Here is a 24,414-nt window from a genome sequence, read left to right on the forward strand (position 1 = left end):
AGGCATTCACGTTTGTAGATTTTTTGCCTGAATGTCTTTCATATTAAGAGCCAGATGATTTTCAGAGCGCATGCCATTAATTTGCCTTAGGCCTAACAGTTGTTTTTGCTCGAACTCTAAATAAAGAAAAATTACTTAACAAATTAGTAGATACGATATGAGTTCAGCACTGTACCTTCTTGTCCGCATAGGCGAAGTGCCGTGCAACATCAGCACCAAAACACCGTCCTCCTAGAAAGGTACAGAAACCTCCTCACAGTGGGCTTCTCCACATTAACCTAATTCCCATGCCAAACTACAACGTTCTCCATGCTGCTAAATAAAAGCAGAACTACACAGCTCTTCAGAAAGATACGGAGTTAACTATATACTGAATATCTGCCCTAAGTCAGTCTCAGGAAAAAAAGCAGAGTTACAAACGCTTTCTGGCACCTGTGGAAACAAGTGGACAGAATTTTTCCTCCCATCCTTTTTGTTCTTCAGGCATTGCCATACAATCCCTTCCAAGTCAAGCTGTCATTTTGCTCTAATCTAATTCATCACCACTGGTCCTGGAAAGACTGCTGATACAGAATATTCTGCCATGGTAGTAAAGATTTAAATTCCAGAGAGGCACAGGTTTATAAACCATCTCCGTACATCAGCAATACTTCCACAATAACCTCCTAAAGGCAGCCCTGTGGTCCCACGGTTGTTGCAGAACCTCTGTGCCCTGCCAACAGTGGCACAAGCATTAACACTGTAGACACGGTCTTAACATAGAGGAATTCAACAGTCTTTTCCGTGGAACCAGCAAAACCATGTGTGTAGAGGTGGACGTGCAACCCCAGCATATCTGCTTTTGCAGAGGTCCACATAGAATATATTTTAAATTTCTCCATTAAAAAAAATAGTTACTTCTAAAGATTAGAATTGTATAAAAATATGTCCGTAATTAATTGAAAATATCCAAATAAGCAAACCGTAAACAAAAATAAAAGTGATGCGGATTAAATTCATGTGAAAGTTCTCCCTATTTTATCTTAGGTTTCATTTCATGTGTACAGTCTCTGGATGTTTTAAGTGGGAAACATACTAAGCAAGGAGTAATTAGAAGTACATAATCATCAGCCAGTCCATTATAAACTCAGCTTTTAAAAACAAGAGATTACCTCCTGAAGTGCTAATGTTTTCATATGGACATGATGGGGTCTCAGCTGTGTTCTTGATGATCAGAGACACTCACAACTGAACTAGATTTTTTAAAAATGGCAGTTTTTTCCCTTGCAACAGCCTTAGAAAACAATTTTTAGTAAGTACTAGATTACACATGGAATATAAAGTAGCTATTTTGTCCAGTTCTACCTTAACTTGATGTGAACTTTTAAGCATTTCCCATAACACAGAGTCTGTACAAGGGCATATACAGAAGACAAACCATTTTATGTTTATTTTGCAACACCAACCAAATTGGGGGATCAATTCAGGACTCTCAAGAATGTGTACAAAGTTAGCATTTTAACCACTGCATCACAGCTCATATTACAATTTTAAGATGAATCATCTCTCTCCCTCTGCATTTATATTTGTATTATATATATTCATTTCTACTAACAAATACCTTTCAAAAATATAACTGAACTTGTTTCATATGCATTCTTTTTACGAAGATGTTCAGAAGTTAAATGGGTACTTAGGACAACTGCAATTCATTCATGCATTTTAGATGCCCCAGGGACAGATGAGGTCTTTTACTACTCCCCCTTATCTCCACCCTCCCAGCAAAATACTCAGAGCTGAGACAACTTCCAACTACACAGTCAGAAGCACATGTCTCCAGGTTTGGACTTCCTTCAACAATCTGCTACAGCTGGCACGGTGATGCCGATTACCAATTCATGAAATCCTGTGTGGTTGGTGGCTTGGCTTTTTGGTTTTGATTTTTTTTTTTTTGTTATTCTCCCAGAAGACTGTTGAATGCAGATATTAGACAAGTCATTAACTAGTTACATTCACTGCCCTCAGCACAGTGGCTTGCAACTAATTCCTTAAGAGCTTTTTTGAGCAACTAACAAGGGGCCCACACAGCCTATTGTACAAGATGCCATTGCCTGCTTATCAGACATTTGAATCCTCTATGATACAGGGAAACTTCTAAATGGAGCCTATACCAGCTGCTCCCCTGAAGGCAATAGCAGGTGCTGGCATTGCATTCTCATTCCAACCAGTTTTCTCACAATGATCGCTGTCACGTAGATCCTTTTGCTTGTTGTCAGGAAAAACGAAGCTTATGTATCAGCAGCTTGCAGCATCTGCCTATGTATGATCAGCAATCCTACTGTTTGCAGTTTTTTTAAATGGTCGTAAAAGCTGGTTATAGTGTTCACACCCAAAAGGCAAAGGCTATTTTATCAAGAGAGCAGACTGTTTGGTGCTCCACAAGTGTTCTAAAAAAACTGTGAGTTAGAAAAGATGGGATAATCCTTTTGTTATTTTTCTTTTCATTAAATGATTCTAGTAATAGTCTTCATAGTTCTTAGGGTTCAGGCAATAAAGAATGGCACCCCCAAATGAAAATATAGTTGCACCCCAAGCCAGGCCATAGCCCCAGTTGAACTCATGGTATATTTTCAAGCTGACCGTTTCGATGAACTTGATTGGGTAAAGGACTAAGCTGCACACCTGAAGAACAACTGAAAGAAAAAAAAAAACAAATGTCAGAAGAAGCCTTAATTCATTTCTGTAAAACAAGGAAAACATCACATAATTGAAATTCACATTTAAAATGCTCTTGGTGCATTTTTATCCTGTAAGTACTGCTCTTTTTGAAAAAAAAAAAAAAAAAAAATCACCTTCATTTAATCCACAGAGAACAGAGCAGTTCTTCCATATTCCCTTGTTGATGAACAAATGTTACTGTTATGGTATAACGATGATCCTTCAGATGTCCAAGAAATAAACAATGAAAGCAATCTTTTCCTAATTCTTTTCTGTCTCTCCTTTGTATCTAAGTTTGCAGTCATTATTCCTTCCATAATAACAAAACCCAGATCACTTGTTCTATAGCTATTATAAACAAGTCAAAATGAGAAGCAAGAATAAACGAATATCAACATAGCTCAGAATCAAATCATTTACTTAGCCTAGAAATAATTCATTGTAGTAGGTGATACATATTTATGTTCAGTAGAGACTGACTGAATTACATATTTCATATGCATTACTGTGTACTGTAATCAGAATTAATGATATTGTTACATAGAATACCAAGGAATCTATAAAGTTTGATCAGTCACTAAACTTCCAACAGGCAGAACACTGCCTTGTATTACAAATTTAGGGGGTGGGTCAGAAATGCTTCATGATGAAAAAACCTAATAGAACAGCTAAAATCCAAGGCAGTGAAAAGCTTAGAAGTCATTACAGCACTGTCTCTGAGAGAGCCAGATCTCCTGCAGCCTGATCCACACGTCTGCAGTAGAATTCAGCAAACCTGTTAATTATTGTGCTACATCAAAAAAACGCACATACAGTAATCTGAAAAGGAAAATACACAGATGACGAAACCCAATTTTCACAAGAAGATTTCAGTTTCATCACCATCCAATCCATTCTCTTTTAAATTCAGGCGCTCTATTAACAGAAAATTGGGACAACAGTTTCCAAGGTAAGCAGGTGAAAATTACACTTGGTTTGAAGACAAGAATAAGCTATATGATGTCATGATGCTTCAGGCCTCTAGTTCTGCCACCCACAAAAGACTAAACATCACAGGAATGCACAAAATCTCCTTTTTGCCCCTCAAATATATGATATGGCCTTATCGCAGTGCTCCCTTCCAGCATTTAACACTAGCAATTTTTAAGGACTTCAGCATGTGACTGCCTCTGCAAACTACCCCAGCCCCCTGATTACAGTCAGGGTGGGCACATCCACACAGTTAAGCACATGCTTAAGTATTTGCAGGCCTGAGACATACTCTGATTAAAGTTCAATGGTATGCAATGTAATGCCATCATAACTACTTTCTTTAACATTGACTGGGTAATTTTTTACAGTTTATTAGGTATCATAAAAAGAACGAACACTATTTAGAGAATTGTTATAAAGCCAGCGCCAATATAAAATGCCAGTGGATAACAGAAAGGAAGACTACTGTGGGCTACAGAAGCCCTTCTGAAATTACACTGAGAAATTACAGGAAAATAAAATAACGTTAATTATATTCTCCTACTGCTTGAACACTTTGAATACTCAGAATCTGTCATTTGCCTTTTCAGTCCCACATGCACTCTGTAGTGTTGTCAAACTGGCACCTCTCATTATCCCTGGAGACTAACGCTCTCCTGTCTTCTGGACTGGGACTGGTATGGGGGGATGATGTCCAGTGTTCATCACACACCCTTGGTGAGAACACTTCACAAAACACTCATTGGAAATTTCTTCTCCTCCTCCCCATCCACTTAGCCTACAGACTAGTCTTTGGACTTTTACTTGAGACTGGCAATCTGAATAATGTTTGGATAGTGGATTTTCTGATGTGGATACCGAAATCCACCAGATTTTTTTAATCCTAAAGTGATTGAAGTGTTACTTTGTGTTATTCCATTTTAATATAATTTTTGTCCGCCAGCTCACAAAATACTGTGCAACACTGGAGAAATTTTGAGAGGATACACTAGGGGAAACACCTACACTTATGAAAAGATTATGCATTCCAATTCTGTATAATGAGAGCATCATTACACCCAAAAATACCTGAACACATGCTCAGCTTTCAGACACATCTTTAAGACCATTCAAAGTCATAAAGGATTTCCTAAGATGAATGGATATAAGCAAGTTCTTCAGTGGCTTCCCAAACTGGGGCTGCAGCACCTCTGCTGAGTCAATACAGGAATTGCTCTGCTCTGTGTGTGTGTCAAGTTCCAACCAAGGAAGGTCTCCACCTTCCCTCAATCTAACATATGAAGTATGCTGAATTTTAATCTACAGATTGGACTTTTCAAAACAAAACAAAATAGTGATTCTGTTGGAAGAAAACATGTGGCTAAAGGAGCAACACCCACAACAGGTATTTTAGACATTTTTATACTGAGGGTTCTTGCTTTTGCTACTACTGGTCCACTACACTATTGAAAAAACTCAAAGGAAGAGCTGGCAGCAACTGGCCAGTGGGAACAACCACACTTCACAACACTGTCGTCGCTTTGCACTTTTTTTGCCTTCTGTCATTGTTGCTCCCTGTAACGTGGGAAGGGACCTGTGTAGGCTAGAAACAAAAGTTAAGTGAAGTTATGAAAAATGACCAGTATGACCCAAAAAGATGTTAAAACCAATGCTTGCAACTACTGTTCTACTTCCAATGAATTTAAAGGAACTGCATGCTATGTTGACCTGCTTATGAGAAGTGTATGTACTACCTTCCTTTGGAAACACTAGTCTTTTCCTGTAGAAAAAAAGGCTGCAAAAGAGATCTTAAAAAAAAAAAAAAAATTCCACTTCAAAATGCTACTCAAAAAAGACTAGTCATCTCAAACTAGACTATTCACTTCATGTTTAGACCCATTTTTATGACTAGCACTGTGATACTTGCAAGGCAATTGCACAGGAACAGGAATACTGGTTTTGTTCCATTCACATGAAATACATGCAATTATATGTACTCACCATATTAAACATGCAAGAATCACAACAAAAGCTTTAGAACTAGGAAAATATAATCTTTTTTCCTTGTTCAAATGTTTGACTATAACAGCTTTGCTGCCCAAAAAAACTTATAATGTGGCTTTCTAATTAGTCTGTATTTATGAAAATGGTGGTGCTGGCTAGTAAGTTCTGTATTTCTGTTCTCTACACCATTCCGCCTGTTTATTCACATGAGTAAAGCACTTCATTAATAACCAACGGGTGTTGCAGTTTCAAAGATTATCACACATGCGACCGCTACCTAGGAAGTTGTTTGTACTTAATACAACCTGTGCAATCAATTGGGAAGCAGCATGAAAAGAAAGGGGTTCCATGCTAATTTTTAAAATATTGCTCGCTCAAGAACAGACCATCCTGCTACACAGGCAGACCAGAAATTTCAGCAGGCGACCCAATTGGCCAAACAGGGAGTTTCTCAATGAATGTGCAAGAAAGGGGCACACAAGAGCAGGAAACAAGGACAGACAATGAGAGGAGAGCGTAAAAGCACTGCTTTGATACTTAGATACAAAATCAGGAAGTTTGAAGCCCAGCTGGAGCCCAACATTAAGCTAAGAAATGGCAAAAAGGATAATAAAGAAGAATTTCCACAGAGGCATTAGTTGCAAAATGAAGCACAGAAAACATACTTATACAATGATGGACAGGAAAGCCAGTCTAGTGACAGATGATGAACCATGACACTTTCTCCAAAACCTCTATGTGACATGGTTTGGGAGGGTGTCAGCAGTGCAGGAACAAGTTAGGGATGACTTAGAGTTGCATCTGTATCTATGTGGACAGATGGGATTGACCCAAGGGTGACGAAAGAGTTGGCCAACATGATTGTGAGCCTTCTATGATCACAGTAATCAGGAGCGAAAAATCACAGTGATCAGGAGATATTCAGATGACTGGAAAAAGGTTAATGTTGTGTCCATCTTTAAAAAGGCTAGAAGTGAAAAATCCACAGAATTATAGGCTGGTCAAGTCTCAGCTCAATCCCTGGAAACATTATGGAGTACATCCTCTTGGACTTCACCTCCACCATGCAGAACAAAGCAGCAATCAGTAGTGAAGATGGGTTCACCAACTAAGGACAAGGGTCCAGAGAGCTGCCAAGATAATCAGAATCCTGGAGGAAATCATCCTTAAGAGGAGGATGAGGGAGCTATGTTTATTTAGACTCAGGAAGATGTGGCTAAGGAGCAGTTTCAAACCAGCATACAGTTACCTGAAAATGTAGCTGCAATGATGGTAGAAAAAAACCACCTGTTCTTTATAGTGCTAGGCAACCTAAAATAATGACAATGGACACAAATCTCAGACTCAGGATGGACATCAGGAAAGAAAAAAATATCGTAAGGAGGGTAGTATGGCATGAGAACAACATGCTTGGAGAGGTTGTGGAATCTTCATCCTTGGAGTTCTTCAAGACTGGTCCAGACAAAGCTGTAGCTGTTTGACCTAGTGTTATGTAATATGTATTTTAAACACATTCACATCTGTTGACCACTTGGCTGTCTTATTCTCTGTATCTAGGTTGAATTATTTTTTTTTTGTCCCTTTGCTTTCTCATCTCTTCCAGTCCTAGTCACTCAATCTTCTTCCTCACCTACAGAGCTGCTAACTGAAATCTGAAGCTGAGAAAAAAAAGCAAAATAAAGAAAAATAAATCAAAACTGGAAGAAAAAATGCCTGGAGCCAACTGTTTGGACTCTAAAGTGGCTGGAAACCACTTTTCCATTGGCTGGAAACCACTTTTCCATTTTGTCCTTTCTCCCACACACTGACATTTTCTACCTGACACCCACACAGACCATTAAGTGCCTCTGGGCAATTCATCCTGTGTCCTTCTTCCAGAGGCAGCTGGTAGACTCCTAACAAGAGTCATACAGAATATTTGGTCTTGTCAGCGGATTCCAGGTCAGGGCAGGGTTTATTCTCAAAGATCTTCTGTGAAATCCACAGGTGAAGGTTTGAATCCATGGACAGTTGCATAAGGCACAAACTCCACTGTACTGCAAACTTAACCTTCCCCTCTTCAGTAGGGGACTCTTTCCATAATTCATTCAAGATATACCAGTTCAAATTCACCTCTAAAAATAGCTGACACCAAAGATAATATCTGTAGGAAGTGACACGAACAGTGTCAGCACCAAATCCCAAAAGGATTCTCCTCAGATTTGCCAGATAATGAAGAAGAATGGGGCAGGCTGTCTCGGCCTCATCATCTCTCTTCTGCTTACATGCTTCAAGTCATGGCTATTTAAAATGCACGTCCATACACACACACACAGAAGCAAAGGAAAGAGGTGAACACCACTCATGAGCTAAAGCACCAATATATTTTCCTTTCTGATGCAAGTAAGCATTGAATCCCCTTCCCCCCCAACTTCTGTAGTAAAGACTAGAACTAATTTTATGCAGAGGAGAACAGATTAAGCTTTAAGCCAAACAGCAGGATTTGGGGAATTTTTTTCTTGGGGAAATTTGCTTCTCTTTTAGTACAAACTTAACCATACAGTAAATGAGCAATATGGCAAGATAGTAATTGTTCAGCTATACACTGCCTAAGTTAATTTCTCTTAACATCGTGTAGCAAGTCAAAAGCCAAATAAGAAACCACTACAGAAATTCAATAATCACATTTCTCTCAAAGTTAATTGCCCAGCATGCTTTATAATCTCAGAATTAATACTAAATTTTAAACTAATGTCACCAGTGCCTTTATTCATTCAACCAAGCAAGCAATGTGACACATAGAACAAAAAGATAGGATTTCCACTCAGGAAATCTGATCCTTGGTTGCATTCATTTCCAAACTAGATGAAATATAACCTACCAACATCTCTTGAGCAAATAAAAGTGCATCTTGAAGCGCTGCGGCTCAATCAAGGTATCGTTAACAGCAGGGGGCAGCAGGAGCCTTCCCCGGAGCTCTCTTTCATTCCTGAACACCCTGCAAACTCTGCTCTCTTATCTCTTCATATCCTTGTAAGTGGCTTTTTTTAATACATCCCGAAGACTAGGCTCTGTCATCCTCTTCATTACGGGCTATCAGAAGGGGCTTAAGCTGCTGGCTCCAGTGCAGATATGAGTGACAGGATGAAGGCAAATCATGCTTGGTGAATCTCAGGAGAAACAGAAAACATCCGTGCTGACTAAGCCCCAAAACACCAGAATGCACAAAAGGAGATGATTTGATATTGTAATTATACCTCACTGGACCAGTCTTATGGACAATTCAGATTCATAGGTCTCCCTTAAGATTTTGTGATAGTCTATATAAACTGTTCCACTTCCACATTTTTAAAACCAGACAGGGACTACACTGTGACAGCTTGTTAAATTAATAACTAAGCAAGCAAGCTGACACAATGAAATTAATTCCTTGTGGCACAGGGGCATATATAAACACCTTGCAACATAATCCTATTCATTTTCAAACATAGGGCTTCAAGGGTTCACATTTGAGCATAATTTTCATGTTTTAAAACTGTAAAAGGAAGAACATTAAAATAACAGAAATGGCTTTGCATGAAGAATAAAAATGAGGACATCAAGCAGCACACAGTCACAGACTAAAAATGGTACTTTGAGATTTATCCTCTGTAGTTTCCCCTGCTGCATCTGCTTCACAAAACGGTAAATATAATGCAAATAAATAATTGTTTATGAACCAATAATAGTGCAACTGCAAAAATGATTAATGCCATGCAGAACCAGTATCCTGAAAATCCTCACTGGAGTTAATGCTGAAGTAAACCAAATGCCTCTGAATTAGTATGCAGAACAAGGCATGTCTTCCTTCACAAAAGTGAAGCTGCTCTCATGAAATTTTCATAATGGTGCCGGTAATCTGCTTACCTGCAGCAAAGAGCATGACTGCAACTGGTCTGTAGAACCGCCTCCGAGATCCCACGCAGATAGAGATCAACCCAACCAGGAAAGCTATGAGAATGATGGCAGCACCACCCAACAGCAAAGCGAGAGTAGCTATCTGCCAGTCTAGGGGCGAAAAAAGAGAGGGAAAAAACCAATAATGTGATTTCAGTAAAACAAGCCCATAGGCTTGACAGATACAGCAGAATATGAGGAACGCAGAGCCTGCACCAAGGCTCGGGTAAATAAACAACTGCGCTTTGGATTTCTTCTCTCCTAATTAGTGAAACACCTTTATACAGCAGATGCAACTCAGGAGCGAAGTGCTGCAACCTCCCACACTTTTCAAGGCTTAGTTGGCCTCGTTGGGATTTTGGCTCGAGTAAGACCGGATAATTTGGTCCCCTGGTTTTTCTCCAATTTAGAATGAGAAATTGAGACTGGGTCAGGGTTAGCTAGCGTGTGTTAGCTGACCCCAGCCTGTCGTAACTTTCTCGCAGAAGAGAGTGAAAGTCAAACCTCTGCTTGAGCTGATTAGGGTGACGTAGGAAGGGAAATGCACAGAGGCTCATCATATACACCTGTCACTTGGGAAGTACCAAGGCCACATAATATGAGTAACAAAACTAAGGTAAAGGAAGGAGATGCTTAAAGGAATGAAAAAGAAAAAAACACCCCACGCAGTTACACAACATCCTTGCAGTCTTAAATCACATAAAACAAAATCCATTTGAAAGCTGATGGCCATCATGGGTCTATACAACATCCGAGATCTAACTTAAGAGCTTCTGTAGGGTTTTAGAAAGACACGGGCTTTGTGCTGTCTCTGTTTACAAAAGAGTGTGTAAGACCTTCTCTCTCTCTCCAATAACAGGCATCGAGAAAAACAATCAGATCACTATTTACTGTTTGTCACTACTATTTAGTATTTAGTTCAAGGAAGATGATCTAAAATCAGCTTATGGGAAAAGGACCTATGGATCTAATGCATCTCTCATTACTTTGAAAATACTAGCATTCATATGATATTCAGAACAAAATGTCCAAATACATTACATAGTTCAAAGAAAATAAGATTAATTGTTTCCAAAATAAATTTAGAGATCTTAAGGTTACTAAAATAACAACAACAACAACAATCCACGTTCTCTTTTCGAAAAAGGCAAAATTCAGTGTTTTAAAAAACAGTACATCCAGTTTCAAGAGGGATCTAATCTGCTGAAGATACCAACAGTGCAGCTGTGGGGTTTGGGAATGGAAGGCTGGCAGCTATTATCACCAAAAAGCCTTCATATATTATATGAAAAAGGATGAAGGAGATTAAAAGAAGAAAGTGAACAGAAGAGCTATAAAAGCATTGCTAAAAAATAAAGCTATTTTAAAGGCGTGTTTGTGCAAGTACACACAATTATTTTAATTCTTTTTAGAAATCCAGGCATGCTGTTTACTAATACTTTAATTACTAAGTACTCAACCTTCCAAGCTCTTTTACTCCTTGTTTTCTTACTGGACCAAAACCCAATGCTGGGAACAATCTCTCATTCTCCCATCTTCAGCATGCGCTCTCTAACATCAGTTTGCTATGTGTCCCACTGCTTTACTATTATTGGGATGGAAATACGATTTTAGTTACGGACGGGAATGTTATGAAGAGTGGTTTTTAATGTTGACATGATCCTTCAGAAACACCAAGTGGTTAGTGTACTGATGATTTAGAGAGTATTCTTCCAATATCAGACTGCATTACAGATAAAATACAGAAATAAACAAACAGAATGGAGCACTTTGGAACAACATGAAAGGAATCCTTGCACTAGAAAATTACACAGATGATACAAAAACTAGACACATAAATCCATATCGCCCCAAAGTTAAAAGCCATACAAAAATTGATTAAATAAATCAAAGTGCCAGATGGGAAAACTCAGAAACTAAGATTTTTGAAAGCCACTACAAATAATAAAATATTAAATGTTATCTTCGCATTGATCATACACCAAAGTCTAATGCAAACAAAAGGTGTGCAACACTGGAGTAGCAACTAAACGGAAAAAAAGTTGAGTATCCTATTGCTTTCCAAAACCACCTTTGCAAGACCACCAAACAAGTGAAAATAACTAAGGCAAAGATAATGTAAGCATGGAGTTAGAATATAGTTTAACTTGCAGGGCAGATGTATCTATGAATTTTGGAAAGGTTAAAAAATAAACAAACTACCTTACTATAGTACTGACATGGGAGGCAAAAGGACAAATCAGTGTTGGAAGACACCTACACCCCCAACTGAAAAAGAACTGACTTGAGTTAAACAAAATTAATTTCCTGAGTAAGAGAACCTACTCAGTGATGTTGACAACAGGACAAAACCAAGGCTCTTAATGTTCCTCACTGCTAGCTGAGGATCAGGTATTGAATGTTGTGCTCTGGGCCACAATGTCTGGAATTGCCTCTTTATTTTAGCTCCAGCCTCCATTCATTCACAGCAGCATACAATGCTACCAGCCTTTACCTTCAGCTGCAGCTGAGAGGGATTCTGGTTAAAGAACATCACAAGGTCAGACATTAGTGCACAAAGAATACTGGACTGGGTTTTCCTAAATTGCCTACCATGGAAACTACATGTTTGAATTTCCTTGTCATCTTAGAAAAACCTTGACTTTCAATTCTGAAAGCCATTTGATCTGGCGACAAAATAATGCTTATGTTGGACTAAGGAAGTAAAACCTTCTGCATGAGCCTTCTACTTAACAGAAATTATTTTTTAAGAAAAAATCCAGGCCACTGGACTTTATACAAAAGAAAAGAAACATCCAAAGAAAATTGAATCACTACCTCTGAAGGAAGAACACCCTGTAAGTTAGATAGCTACAACAATGTAACCACATACAGCAAACACAGCTTTCTACAATGAAAACCTGTAGTTTTCTCCTTAGACTACCCAGGAGTGATTGATAACACACAGCATCAAAATGGGAACAGCAGATTGCTCTGTTACATAGTGTTACTGGTACACAGAACATAAACATCATAAGCCTACTTTAGAGTATCCAAAATATGCCTGTACCATTTCTAGGGATGCACCAATCTTGGAAATAAGTTGCCATACTCAGTTCAGGAGCCTCAGCAGTTCAGTGAGACTGCTTGTTCTCGTAGACATAGAAACATGCATAAACATGAGGAAAATGGACCTTACAGAGATAATTATTAGTTTCCTGGATTCAAAACACAATTTGGTTACACTTTAAGAATGCACATCACTATTTTTCACTGCACATCACTACAGTTTATTTACACTACACATCCACTATCTAAGAAAAATGTTAGGAACTAGTAAAATCACACTCCCAAAAATCTTAATAAACCTTCAGATTTTAAAAAGCACTGTCATCTCAAAGTCATGACCAAATTAAGTTGCTTTGTTGGTTTATAACTGTAGAGTCAACAGAAAGCATAACTAGATTTTTTCAGTGTTCCATCATTTTAGCAATATGTTAAGAATTACGCTGATAATGCCACCTATCCCATACGAACAACTAGGATTAACACATTTTTGACAATCGTTAAGTAACTCGAGACAGATTTCTTAAGAAAAGCCTCACTTAATGTATACTATTTTCAGGTCTGCAAATCCAAACATGTTTTTGTACTATACAAGAAGCATCACAATGTCTATAACCATGGGAAATACATACTGCAGTTCTGATGGTGATGATAGTGTTTGCATGATTTTTATTATAACAATCTGCCTATTAGTTTAGGGATGCGGATTTCAATATTTGGAAACATATATAAATATGAACCTATGGTGTAAAATTTATTAAAATTACCATCTTCAGTAAAAAAAAAAAAAACTAAACACCCAAACGATGATGATAATGTTTCTTTTCAGTTAATTCCTCATGCATAAATCAGTACTTTTTTATAAGGACAGCTTGGTCTCATTGCTCTTTGGAAATTCTGCCTGTTTCTTAATGATATGGAAGCACAGTGTTAATTGCACATTGAAATGTGTGACTCTCCTCCCTTCTTCCCCCCAAATAAAATGACCTAAGGCTTTAAGCTGTATATTCATTTTTAATTAAGAGCAGCTCTATCTGCTGTATTTCTTGGGCAAAACAATACTTCAGCACTAGGATAAAATCAAGAAAAGACATAAAAGGAGAAAACATCTCAAAGTTTGAAATGTTTATTTCAGTAACTAGGTCATTTTTTAACATGAGAAAGAGCAACGCAAAAGACTACCATTGTCACAGATTTCATGTTTTCAGCAAGTTCCCCAAAAACTAAATATTTTCTCTACATGGTATTCTACAGTAGAAGTAATAGTGGACACAAAAACGTACTGTGGAATATGTGAAACATTTGTGTATAGGGTTCTTTCAGATGATGCAAGTGAACTGAATTAATCTCTTAAGAAACAATAAAGTATTCCTCTTTCATACAGTTGTTCTACATCGAGTTGTCTCCTCATAGAGGCTGAAGTAAGAAAATGCATGCAGGTGTTACATGATGAAGGTAACGACTGACCTTCTTCTAGCACTAAACAAAACCTTGGTAAGAAATAACACACAAGAACACTCTTAGGTAAGGTTTCTGATTCATTGCAAAGCTTCCACTTATCACGTACCTGCCCTCGGCCAATAAATATTCTTAGAAATTGTAATACAGCATTTAAATTCAAGAATAATGAATTTGAAAGAATGTGTCAAATAAAGCATAGAAAGTTGAGATAGCCACGCATAAGAAATTAAATATAACCCACTGTCATAACAATTAACTAAGATAAATAAGATAGCTAGATATTCCTAATTGCTTCATATTCAAAACTATTTCTAAGTTTATTAACACTCATGAACTTAGCCATCAAGTAGCCAACAAAAGTTTAAAAAGGGTAGTGATTATATAAAAACACAAGGTAGAATCTAGTTTCTAAAAGCGCATTTGTCACACAATCAGTAAGCTTTCCTCTTTCTTCACCACAACCAGATGCAGACTTCTGTGGAAGGCCAAGCTCCATGGAATTCAGTGCAAATACCAAGACAAAGTTAGTACTGCAGTCGCCATTAAGTTCTCGCATAAAATTATTCCAGAGAATTCAGTCCTTTGGGACCTCACCTGAGCCAAATTGATTGATGTTTTTTTTTAAGGAGCTGCTCAGATGAGTTCTGTTCTGGACGAAGGGGATATTGGCTAAAGCTGGGAAGCCCAGTGTCCATAAGTTACTTGGCCCATACTCCTCCGTTCTTGTACAGCCAGCACCACAAGTACAGTCTTCGGAGACTCCGCAGCATACGCTTCTGCACACTGCAGAGAGAAGCGCTTCCTGGCAGTATCTATACCAAGCCTTCAGTAAGTTGCTCTAGCCACAACTTTGCACAGCGGAGCCTTGTACAAAAATCACAATAAATAAATGTTTTCTGCTTGTTGTCAGTTTGATTGTATGCTTATTACTGCTAACTGCTGCACAGACGCACTCTGGCTTTTACATTTTCTTTTTGTTTTATGAATTGAGAACAAGATTTTTCTAAAGTATGAAAATCACTTGTGCGTGTGGATCCCCAAGTCACATAGACACTTAAAAAGCATTACCAGAGCTGTGGGAACCAGCCAGCTGTGGCTAAATGCGTAATTTGCTTAAGACAGAACTCAAACACTCTACACCAAGGCTTTCTGAAAGCCATGAATTTAAACACATGAAATAACTATGTGAGGTCACAGATTACGTTAAAAAGAAGCTGTCTGCGGACAAGACAAAACAATTTTCTGCTTCTTCTCCAACAGGAGATTTACGTACTGAGCTCTTCCCTAAGAAATCGGTCTTCATCCACACACAGTAGCAGGCAGGACAAAGCCCTCGATAAGCCAAGTCTTGCACAATACAGGTGGGCTTAACAGCAAGGCTTTCTCATAGCTCTAATTCACCAGGATTTTGACAACACCCAAACAGAATTTTGAGCATTTTATGCTGGGTGCCAAAATCCATAAGTGCCTCCTAAGGATAATTCAGAGGCTCCACATAAGGCATCAGTCACTTCCCATTTACTGTACAAGATGCTTGTAAGATGATTTAGTGTTCCTGATACCCAGTGAAGAGTCATTTAGAGCCAGTCAAAGAAAAAAAAACAAGCACAGAGATGTGTCCAAAAAACAGCGAACTGGGGCAAACCTGGGTCCACCTGTGTCTTGCTGAGATACAGAATGCTAATGACGGCAGCTGACTAACGATGGAGGAAAGGCAGGCGCCTCCTTAGCTGCAATATACCAGGGGCTAGACGGCTTCTCAGAAACTGCAAGGTCGTTGCTTTCCAGCTCCAGACTTGAACCTCTGCTCCCATTTCCCAGAGCATTTCCTAACCACTAAGGTAGACTGAAGCCGCTCTCTTCTTCCATCTGCTAGACCCAAGCTGGAAAAGGATAAACATGAGATCTGTGGGGTCTATGAACAAATAGGTAGGAGGGAATCCAAATCTGAGTCTTGCTTTGAAGTGCCTCTTACCTAACTGGTCCCTTCCAGCTTTCCGGCACTGTTTACACACCTTTCCGCTGACATACAAAAATACCTGAGTGTTACTGTAAGGCAGCCCAGACTCAGGGCGCTCTCAGCATTGAGGGAAGAGTCCTCAGCAGTCACCTACAGAATTGCACCCCTCTCACTCAGGCTCCTCCTATGGCTTTCCTTTCCTCCACAGCAAGATAGCCATGATCAGAAGGGAAGAGGCCGGCTCTGTTCCAGGCAAGAGAACAGCCCGCTGGCAGGACACTCCAGGCAGTAGGTGCTCTTCCACCTACCCTCCTCAGCCTGGGAAGGACAGGCTTGCTAGGTTGGGGGACTCATTAAGCAGCCATGGTGCAGGCTCTGCTCACCTTTCGATGACAAGCAAAGCTCCCCTGCCTTCCACCCGAAGATGCCACTGAGCGTGCAGGGAACAGCTTGGTTCCCAGAGAAGTGAGCAGCACACAAAGAAGTGGTCCCAGCTTCTCAGGATGATCTCTATGGCAGTCTCGCATGAGATACAGACTGCATTAATCCGCCTGATGTCTCCATTTCAGCTGCCATGTTCATCAGACTATGTGTGGTCCTGAGACTGCTGTACTCAAACTTTCTGTGTGCTTTGACAGCACCGCGAGTTTTATCTCCCGTCTCTACAGGAGATCAGGCTGAACAACAAAAGCAATAAAAATATGGTAAGCAACTCTGCTGTTGTGCGAAGGAGAGAGATTTTGCAAGACGACAAGACAGTCTAATGCCTGGGGGGTTACAGATGTATGAGCAAGTTGAAACATAGCAGGTGCTTGCTCATCTGCCCACGACACACATCTCTCCTGAAGATTAAAGCTTACGTTTCTTATTTATACAAAATATATACACTTTGAGGGGGTTTTGTACAGCTGCTCTCTGAGCTGTGGCCTGTCTGCATTTCTAAAATCACAGAGTAAAATCCTTTAAATGAAGTACATCTTCAAATAGGGAGTTAAGTGCTCCCATTATATAGATCTTTATTTTATTACTTAAAGGCAACACGCATTGCACATCACTTTTGCCAACAGAGGACTTCAAGGCAAGCACAGCATTACAGAGAGTCATGTAATCTATAATTCATTCACAGAACAGTACAGCATGTACTCAGGCATTTCTTCCATTGGATACATGGCATTCTTCTGAGATTAGCTCACTACTATACCATTCTAATTACTGGATATTCATTCAAGAAAAAAACAAAACGCACACACCCACAACTCCAAGAACCTCACAAAAACCTGGAAATCTTAGAATTATGTCATTAGGAGAGAAGTGTGGGAGACCTGTTACACAAGCTTTTCTAGAAAAGCTCGCTATTTCTGACCTCTTCTATATATACCACTACATTTTAGCAATCTGAAGAAGGAAGAAGCATGCTTCACGTTGGAACAGGAATGTAATTATTTCCCACAGCTACCGGTGTTCTTCAAGCAAACTGGCAATCTTTTGCCATTTTCAAAACTCATTATTCCATTGTTCCTTCAGAAAAACAATTAGCATTTAAAATAGTTCAAGGCCTACTTCCCATCAAGATGATGGCCTTTATATTACAGAAATGGAACAAGTCAAAACACATAAAGCAATACAGCTGGATAGACTTTACCCCGCCTCCTGCTTGTTACCTTGCATCTTATGTGGTCATCTTTGGCCACAAATCAGTAAGAGAGGCAAGGTTACTCTCTACGTGATTCTAAATATAAAATCTCATCAAATATTTAAACCACTTACATTATCCCTAACACAAAGAACATCTTTTAACTTACTGGTGCAAGACTTCTTTATTAAATAAACAAGACTTAAAGCAACAGGATACATTACTGATTTTAAAATTGCAATGAACAGCAGCAGTAACAACAACCCACTAAATCTAGAAGTGGGTTCCTTTATTCTTTTTTTTTTTTTAAAGAGTATTATCAATGACAAGGTGTATGGTGCTCTTGATCTCATCAGATAAACTCACACAAACTTCACGCATTAGACACGAATGTGCTGGAACCACGTCTCTTAACTGGTTAGAGAAGGGTGGCTGAAATGGTAGAAGGTCCCGACTACTGAACAGGAGTCTTAGATCTGCTGCTCCCACAGAGCATGGCCTTAGGAAGTCTGAGGCTGAAATAACTGGTCCATTTGTAGAAGAGGGAGCATACCTTAAAATATTCTATCTGGGGCTACTGTGAGGGGTAGTTAACAAATGCAAGGGATTTTGAACACGTTGAAGGAGCCAGGCAGACATCGGGCATAAACAGAGTATCAGTCATCATAGAATCACAGAATAATTGAGGTTGGGAAGGACCTCTGGAGGTCATCTAGTACAGCTCCCCGTGGAAAGCAGGGCCAACCTCCAAGTCAGACTCAACTTCAAAGTTAGATCAGCTTGCTCAGGGTCTTAGACAGTGAGTTTGAAGTAGTATGTCTTTTTATTTTATATCCACCTTCAGATAAAGTGTTGGGGATGATTATTAAAGAGAGTAATATGCAATACGACAGACTACAGTTTTCAAAACCAGAAGGAATGTTTTATTAATTGCTCCTTACATTGCATGAGCCACTTTCTTCAGACCTAGTAAAATTACATTTGTTATTCTTATTTTACACCAAACTATCAGCCTTGCTGAGCTTTTTACAAATATGTGTCAACATCAACTCTGAGCAATGATCCAGATCTTCTAACGAGGAAGCTGCTTTTGAGCTAGTGATTTCCCCTTGGAACAACCCCTTAGATTCAAAACAAGCAGATACCATCCAAGACTACTGAGCCATGTTAACTCAGATAGCTGCATCTAATGTATAATTAAGGTTAAACCCCTTCATGTGCTAGCAAATGAGCAGCCTCCAATGCTTTTTTTTTTATTTTAAGAACAAATTACAACAGAATTATAAGCACAAAACTAGACTCAAGTTGTTTTACTGCACTATGCTCTAAGTTAAGCTTACCTTTATTGTTTGTTCACCACAAAGTTTAAACATGTACAGAGATCCTGCTGCACTTAGTTCCCTGAGATTCTTTCACCTTTCAAACATTCATGGACAACTCTTGGAGTATAATGATCTTATAGAAAACTGAAAGTTGCATAAAGAAATATACAGGTTGAGAAGTAACAAAGTCATATGCCCCCCATAAATCAGAACTAATACAGTTAACCAATATGAAACCGTTTGAACATTTTTATGTATGCTATTTTCACAATAAACTGAAATGCTGCAAAGGAGCCATTGCTTTCTACAAATTGCATATATGTGTATTGAAGCCAAAATACACAATGTTTACCTGCAGATCAGATTCTGTGGAACCATTTGTGTCTTCCACATCATATTTGCCTATCTTTGATTTAAAGAACTATAATGGCTGCAGTCTATTGCAGAAATTCAAGTTTACTGCTATTAATTCTGCAGGAAGACAACAACTACCTGTACAGGTACAGACATGCCATGCAGTTGTATATAAGATGCATTTAATTTTAGGCAGATGCTGTGACAGAAATAAATATTCATACATAACTCTTAACTCTTGATAAATCTGCAAATGAACCATCACAAATTAGACATAATCTACTTCAAGTGAGGTCTAAAGAAATGTTGTTTAAAGACACAAAAGGAACACGCCAAACCCTGTAAGTTTGGTGTTTTTTTTAGTTTAGCACATAAGTTTAAAATACAGCTGACTTAAAGACAACTTGTGCATTACCCAAGTTATGCTTTGATCACAGAAAATAATTTTATACCCAGACAGCTGGTTAAACTGTAAAGCAGCATTGCTGGATCTCAAGATTTTATCACGAAGCTTTCCATACTGGCAACTTCGTTAGTTTTTCCGCTCCCGAAGTTGCTATTACTGGGAATTTTAGAATTTCATCAAGGGAAGAGGGAGATAAGAGATATGCAAGAATACCTTTCTAGCTCCTGCAATTACAGGAAAAAAAATTGAACAGGTGATTTACATAGACCCTAAATACTCAAAAAGAAGAAAATCAAATTGAGATGTCGTATTTTACAATCTACAGATTTCTAAAAATTAATTTGACTCACTATTTTATATACTTGAACCAGCAATATTGTGAAGTACTTACACAACTTTAAAAGCAGTATGAGAGGAAAGGATTTCTTGCAAGCTATAAAAAAACCCCCTCAAAACAGTGAATGAATGAATGCAAGAACACATACTCCAAGCACTAGCAATGCTGAAGGAAAATGGAGAAGGCTTATTTCTTGCTGTAACAGCCAATGTAATCACGCTCTGTACATTTCCTTCTGCTCTCCACTACTAAGTTGCCCTTTCGATAGCAGTCAGGGGTCCTACATCTAATTACAACAAAGGTTTTTAATTAAACCTCGAATATGCTTTAACAGCTTCTAGCATGAGCTTGCCCTTGATGGTGCCACTTGAGGTGCTCTCCTTCAAGGGATGATGAAGTATCTTAAAAACCATGGGCGAAGATGCCTTTTTCCTGTGTGTGTACTACTGCTTTTCACAGCTAGCCAGCTACAAAGCTGCTTGCACTGGTATCAGGCTAAAAGAGCTTTCCCTGTGGGAGCTCTCCACTATCTCCAAAATATACCGCTTGCTAGATTCTTGATGTAGGAGGAAAGTGCACTTAAAATATTAAGGCAAACACACAAAATGGTCTCGAACACGAGCCCAATCCAACTCTGTGAACTTACTGAGAGCCTTTCCATTGACTTTAATGGGAATTGTAACACACTAGCAGAAGGTGAAGGGAGAACAGTACAGTTTCTTGTATTTCAGGTCTCCTCAGAGTGCAGCATTGTGTGCCAAAGATAAAGAAGGGTTTATTCCAGTCACCTCAACTAAAACAACCATTCACTTCTTCCCCAGTAGCTTGTGAAACCTGGCTCCACTAGACTGGAAAGTATCTAAGGAAAATGAGTAAAGCACATTCAGGGAACTTGAATAAAACTGGACAGGCAGGATTTTTTGCACAGGGTAGAAGAAAGCACCAGGAGAGGGCAAATCTTCAACACACAGTATCCAATAAAACTACCTTTCATTCCCATCCATCCTCACCCATTCATCCTCTACCTTCCCATAAACAGACAGGTGACCAATAAAGCAACAAGGGAGATTAGCGTCCTTCTATGCTGTTCCATAAGCTGTCCTGCTTTTCTTAATGTCCCACTTTTGTGTGTGTGTGTGTGTATGTCTGTAGACACGCATGCGTGGCAAGGAGATGGATTGAGGGGGGAGCCCAATAACGTGTGTTTGGAGGTGGGGGGGCGGATTTGAAGCAGGTTCTCATTCAAGCCATCTGAAAAGTCTTTCTGCAGTCAAGGGGATACTATTTCAGGAGACAGGGAGAAGGGGCAAAGGATTCACGTTGCTAGGGAGACACGTAGAAGCTGACATTCCTACATAAATTTCCATTTATACTGGGGAAGGAAAAGAAAGCTCTCCAAAGTTCGTGTAGATACCCTGGTAACTGATTGAAACTGACATTTCTTTACAATTCGTTTTGGCATTATGTGATGTAAAACAAAACCCCAAACAACATTTAAGCCCTCAAATATGACTCCACACAATAACAGAAAAAAACAGGCACAGCAGCAAAGGAACCTGTGCAATTTCTACTCAAGCAGAGATCAGTTATTTCCCAGAACCCACACAAGGATTTCAGAGAAGCAAGGAAAAAGGAAAGCATCTAGAATATACAGTCAGCCTCTTCTTTCCCAAAACAAACATCTTGTCCCTCTGTGATTTACCCAACCGGAGAGCACAGCGAACCAAATGGATGATTTAGCAATGCAAGCGGGGGGGGGTGTGTGTGTGTGTGAGGAGGACAAGGATGGGGATGAAAACGGGGCGGGGAAGAGGCTGGCTTCATTTGTCAATGTTTTCTATTGGAACTCCAGAAGTTGTTATCAGGCATAAAGTAAATAAAACAACACATGAAAACCTAAACAATTATGGTACTACAAAAGAATTTACTGAAAAATATTTAACAGGCAGCTTGTTTATATCATTCACAACTCATTTCTTTAAGTACTCGAAGAAGTAGTGAAACGACATTAAAAGATAAAAATAAAAATCTACGACCAAAGACCTAGAAAGCTGAAGAACGAATGAGCATCAAGAAACCAAAACAGGGAGTGTGGCAAGAAGGTGAGGGAGTATGGAAGATGATGGGAAGACCGGTACTTGCTAGAGAAAGACACACACAAGCACACCCAGGGGGACGGAGAGAGAGCCAGGATCCAGGCGTCCTCACTCGGGACAAAGTAACAATCGGTTTTGACTAAGAAGCCCAACTTTCCAAGACAAGTGACTTCGGGGGATGAGGGCAGAGGGGGAGGGGAATTATAAGATACTGCAACCCCAACAGCTTCTCACTGTATGAGAACAACTGCCACGCGGAAAAATAACCAGAACTAGTCCAAACTCGGGATGTTTTCCGAAAACCCAGTCAAAGGCAGACAGGAAATCAGTCACCCCTTTCGCTCACTCCCCTGCACCCCAGACCGTCTGGCAGGCAGAGGGACGAGCCGAGCACGGAGCCCCAGCGCTCAGCCCTCCAGCACACGCTATTTACGGAGACCGCCGCCGCCTTCGCCCCAACCCGCAAGCCAGGGAGAAGCGGGGTCGGGGCCGCGCAGCCGGGGAAGGGCAAGCGCGGGGACCGGGGACGCTGGGATGGGGATGGACGAAGCGGCTCGGGAACGGGAGGGGTGCGGAGGGCGGGAGCACAAAGGTGCCGGGGACTTTTCCCGGCGGCGGCCGGAGCGGGGAGCCGGGCGGGGAGCAGCGGCGGCAGCGGGCGAGGCGAGGAGCCCGGAGGGGCAGCGGCGGATGGCGGGGCAGACCGCTGCGCACGGCTCCGGTCTGGGGCGGCTGGCCCCGGGGAAGGGCTGGGACGCGGTCCCGGGGGAGACGAGGGTGAAGGAGAGGCGGCTCGGGGGATGCTGGCGGGGCAGCCAGGGCACGGGGGCGGCAAGTCTCAGCGCCCGGAGTGCGGCCGGGGGAGCGGGAGGCGGCCAAGGTGGCGGGGGGGGGAGAGGCAGAAAGGGCCGAAGGAGGAACGGGGCAGGGGCCAGGCTGCGGGGTCGGGGGGGAGCGGAGCTGGGGGGGTCCGGGACGAGCCCCGGGGCAGCCGTATCTCACCGCTGTGCAGCGTCGACTCGCAGAGCCAGCTGTCCAAGTTGCCGGGCTTGCGGCAGGACTCCCAGAGGGACAGGTAGTACTGGTGGTCCGCCGTCACCCAGGCGGGGCTCAGCACGGCTCCCAGGTCCAGGCACAGCGCCAGGAAGATGCACACCAGCCCCACCAGCTTCAGCGGGGTCAGCACCGAGACGCGCACCTCCTCCATGCCGCTGCCGGCCGAAGCCATGGGGCCCGGGGGGGAGGAGGAGAAGGAGGAGGAGGACGCGCTGCCGCCGGCCCCGAGGGGAACAGGAGCGAGAGCCCAGCTCCGCGCAGAACGGGCGGGAGGAGGGGGAAGCAGCGAGACCAGCGCTGACTAACGGCGGGGAGAGGCTTTCGCAGGCGGCGGGCAGCGCCTCTCTCTCCCTCGCCGCGCGCGCTCCCGCCCGCCCCGGTGTATCAGGTGCAGCAGCTCCCCCTAGTCCCGCGGCGCGGCCCGGCCGGGGCCGACGCGACGCGCTCCTCCCCCTGCCCGCCCCTGCCGGGGGAGGCGGCGGCCGCGGCAGCGTCCGGCCCGTGCTCGGCCGGGGAAAGGGCGGGAGCTGCCGCGCTGTGTGCGCGGGCGCTGGGGCGGGGGTGGGGTGGGGGCGCGGCCCCTGCCAGCTCCGTTCCGCCCTGCCCCGCCCCGCCGGAGCGAAGTTTGGGGAACTTTCCCCCCGCCGCAGGCGGCGCTGGGAGCCGCGCGCCCTGCTTCTCTTCCCGGCCCGGCCCGCCCTGCCGCCCCCGAGCGGCCTCCTCCGCTCCCGGCTCCGCTGCCGTCCTCGGCCGCGCCGGTCTCCCGGGTGGACTCGTGATCGTGTGCGCGTAACCCTGCCCGTGTGGCCAGGCGTCATGCGTGGAGGCGAGGGGTGTCCCGGCCGGGCCGTGCCGTGGAGGCCGGCGGGGGCTGTGCAGCCCCGGAACCGCCCGCCCCCGCTGCCCGCTGCGTGTTAACGCGCCGCAACGGCGAGGAACCGGGAGAAGCGAACGGCTGCCACGGATGCCGGATTAGCGGTGGCTGACCTTGGTTGCTTTTCTGAAGTGACCTTTAAATCACAAGTTATTAGTGGAAGGTTTAAAAAATAATTCAGCATTTCATTCTTCCTGCGTGGACGTACTTGCAATGCCCACTTCCCTCTCCCGTCAGCAGTGTTTCTGATCCCAAATTAAATCTTGAGGAAGGATGAGTACTTTGCTCGGTTTTCATTTCATC

At 41.8% G+C, this 24,414-nt stretch overlaps 1 protein-coding gene across 1 annotated transcript; it reads right to left on the bottom strand.

The window, feature by feature from the left end:
• Positions 1-1,403: 1,403 nt before the first annotated feature.
• TMEM47 (transmembrane protein 47) lies at positions 1,404-23,496 on the bottom strand. Its single transcript, XM_059817837.1, has 3 exons — positions 23,184-23,496; positions 9,538-9,678; positions 1,404-2,672 (listed from the first exon to the last, which is right to left on the bottom strand). Exons 1-3 carry the CDS (start codon positions 23,407-23,409, stop codon positions 2,494-2,496), a joined length of 546 nt encoding a protein of 181 aa, XP_059673820.1. The 5' UTR covers positions 23,410-23,496; the 3' UTR covers positions 1,404-2,493.
• Between the last annotated feature and the right edge of the window lie 918 nt (positions 23,497-24,414).

This window comes from Gavia stellata, chromosome 1, assembly GCF_030936135.1.
Source record: "Gavia stellata isolate bGavSte3 chromosome 1, bGavSte3.hap2, whole genome shotgun sequence".
In the NCBI taxonomy this organism is placed as follows: domain Eukaryota; kingdom Metazoa; phylum Chordata; class Aves; order Gaviiformes; family Gaviidae; genus Gavia; species Gavia stellata.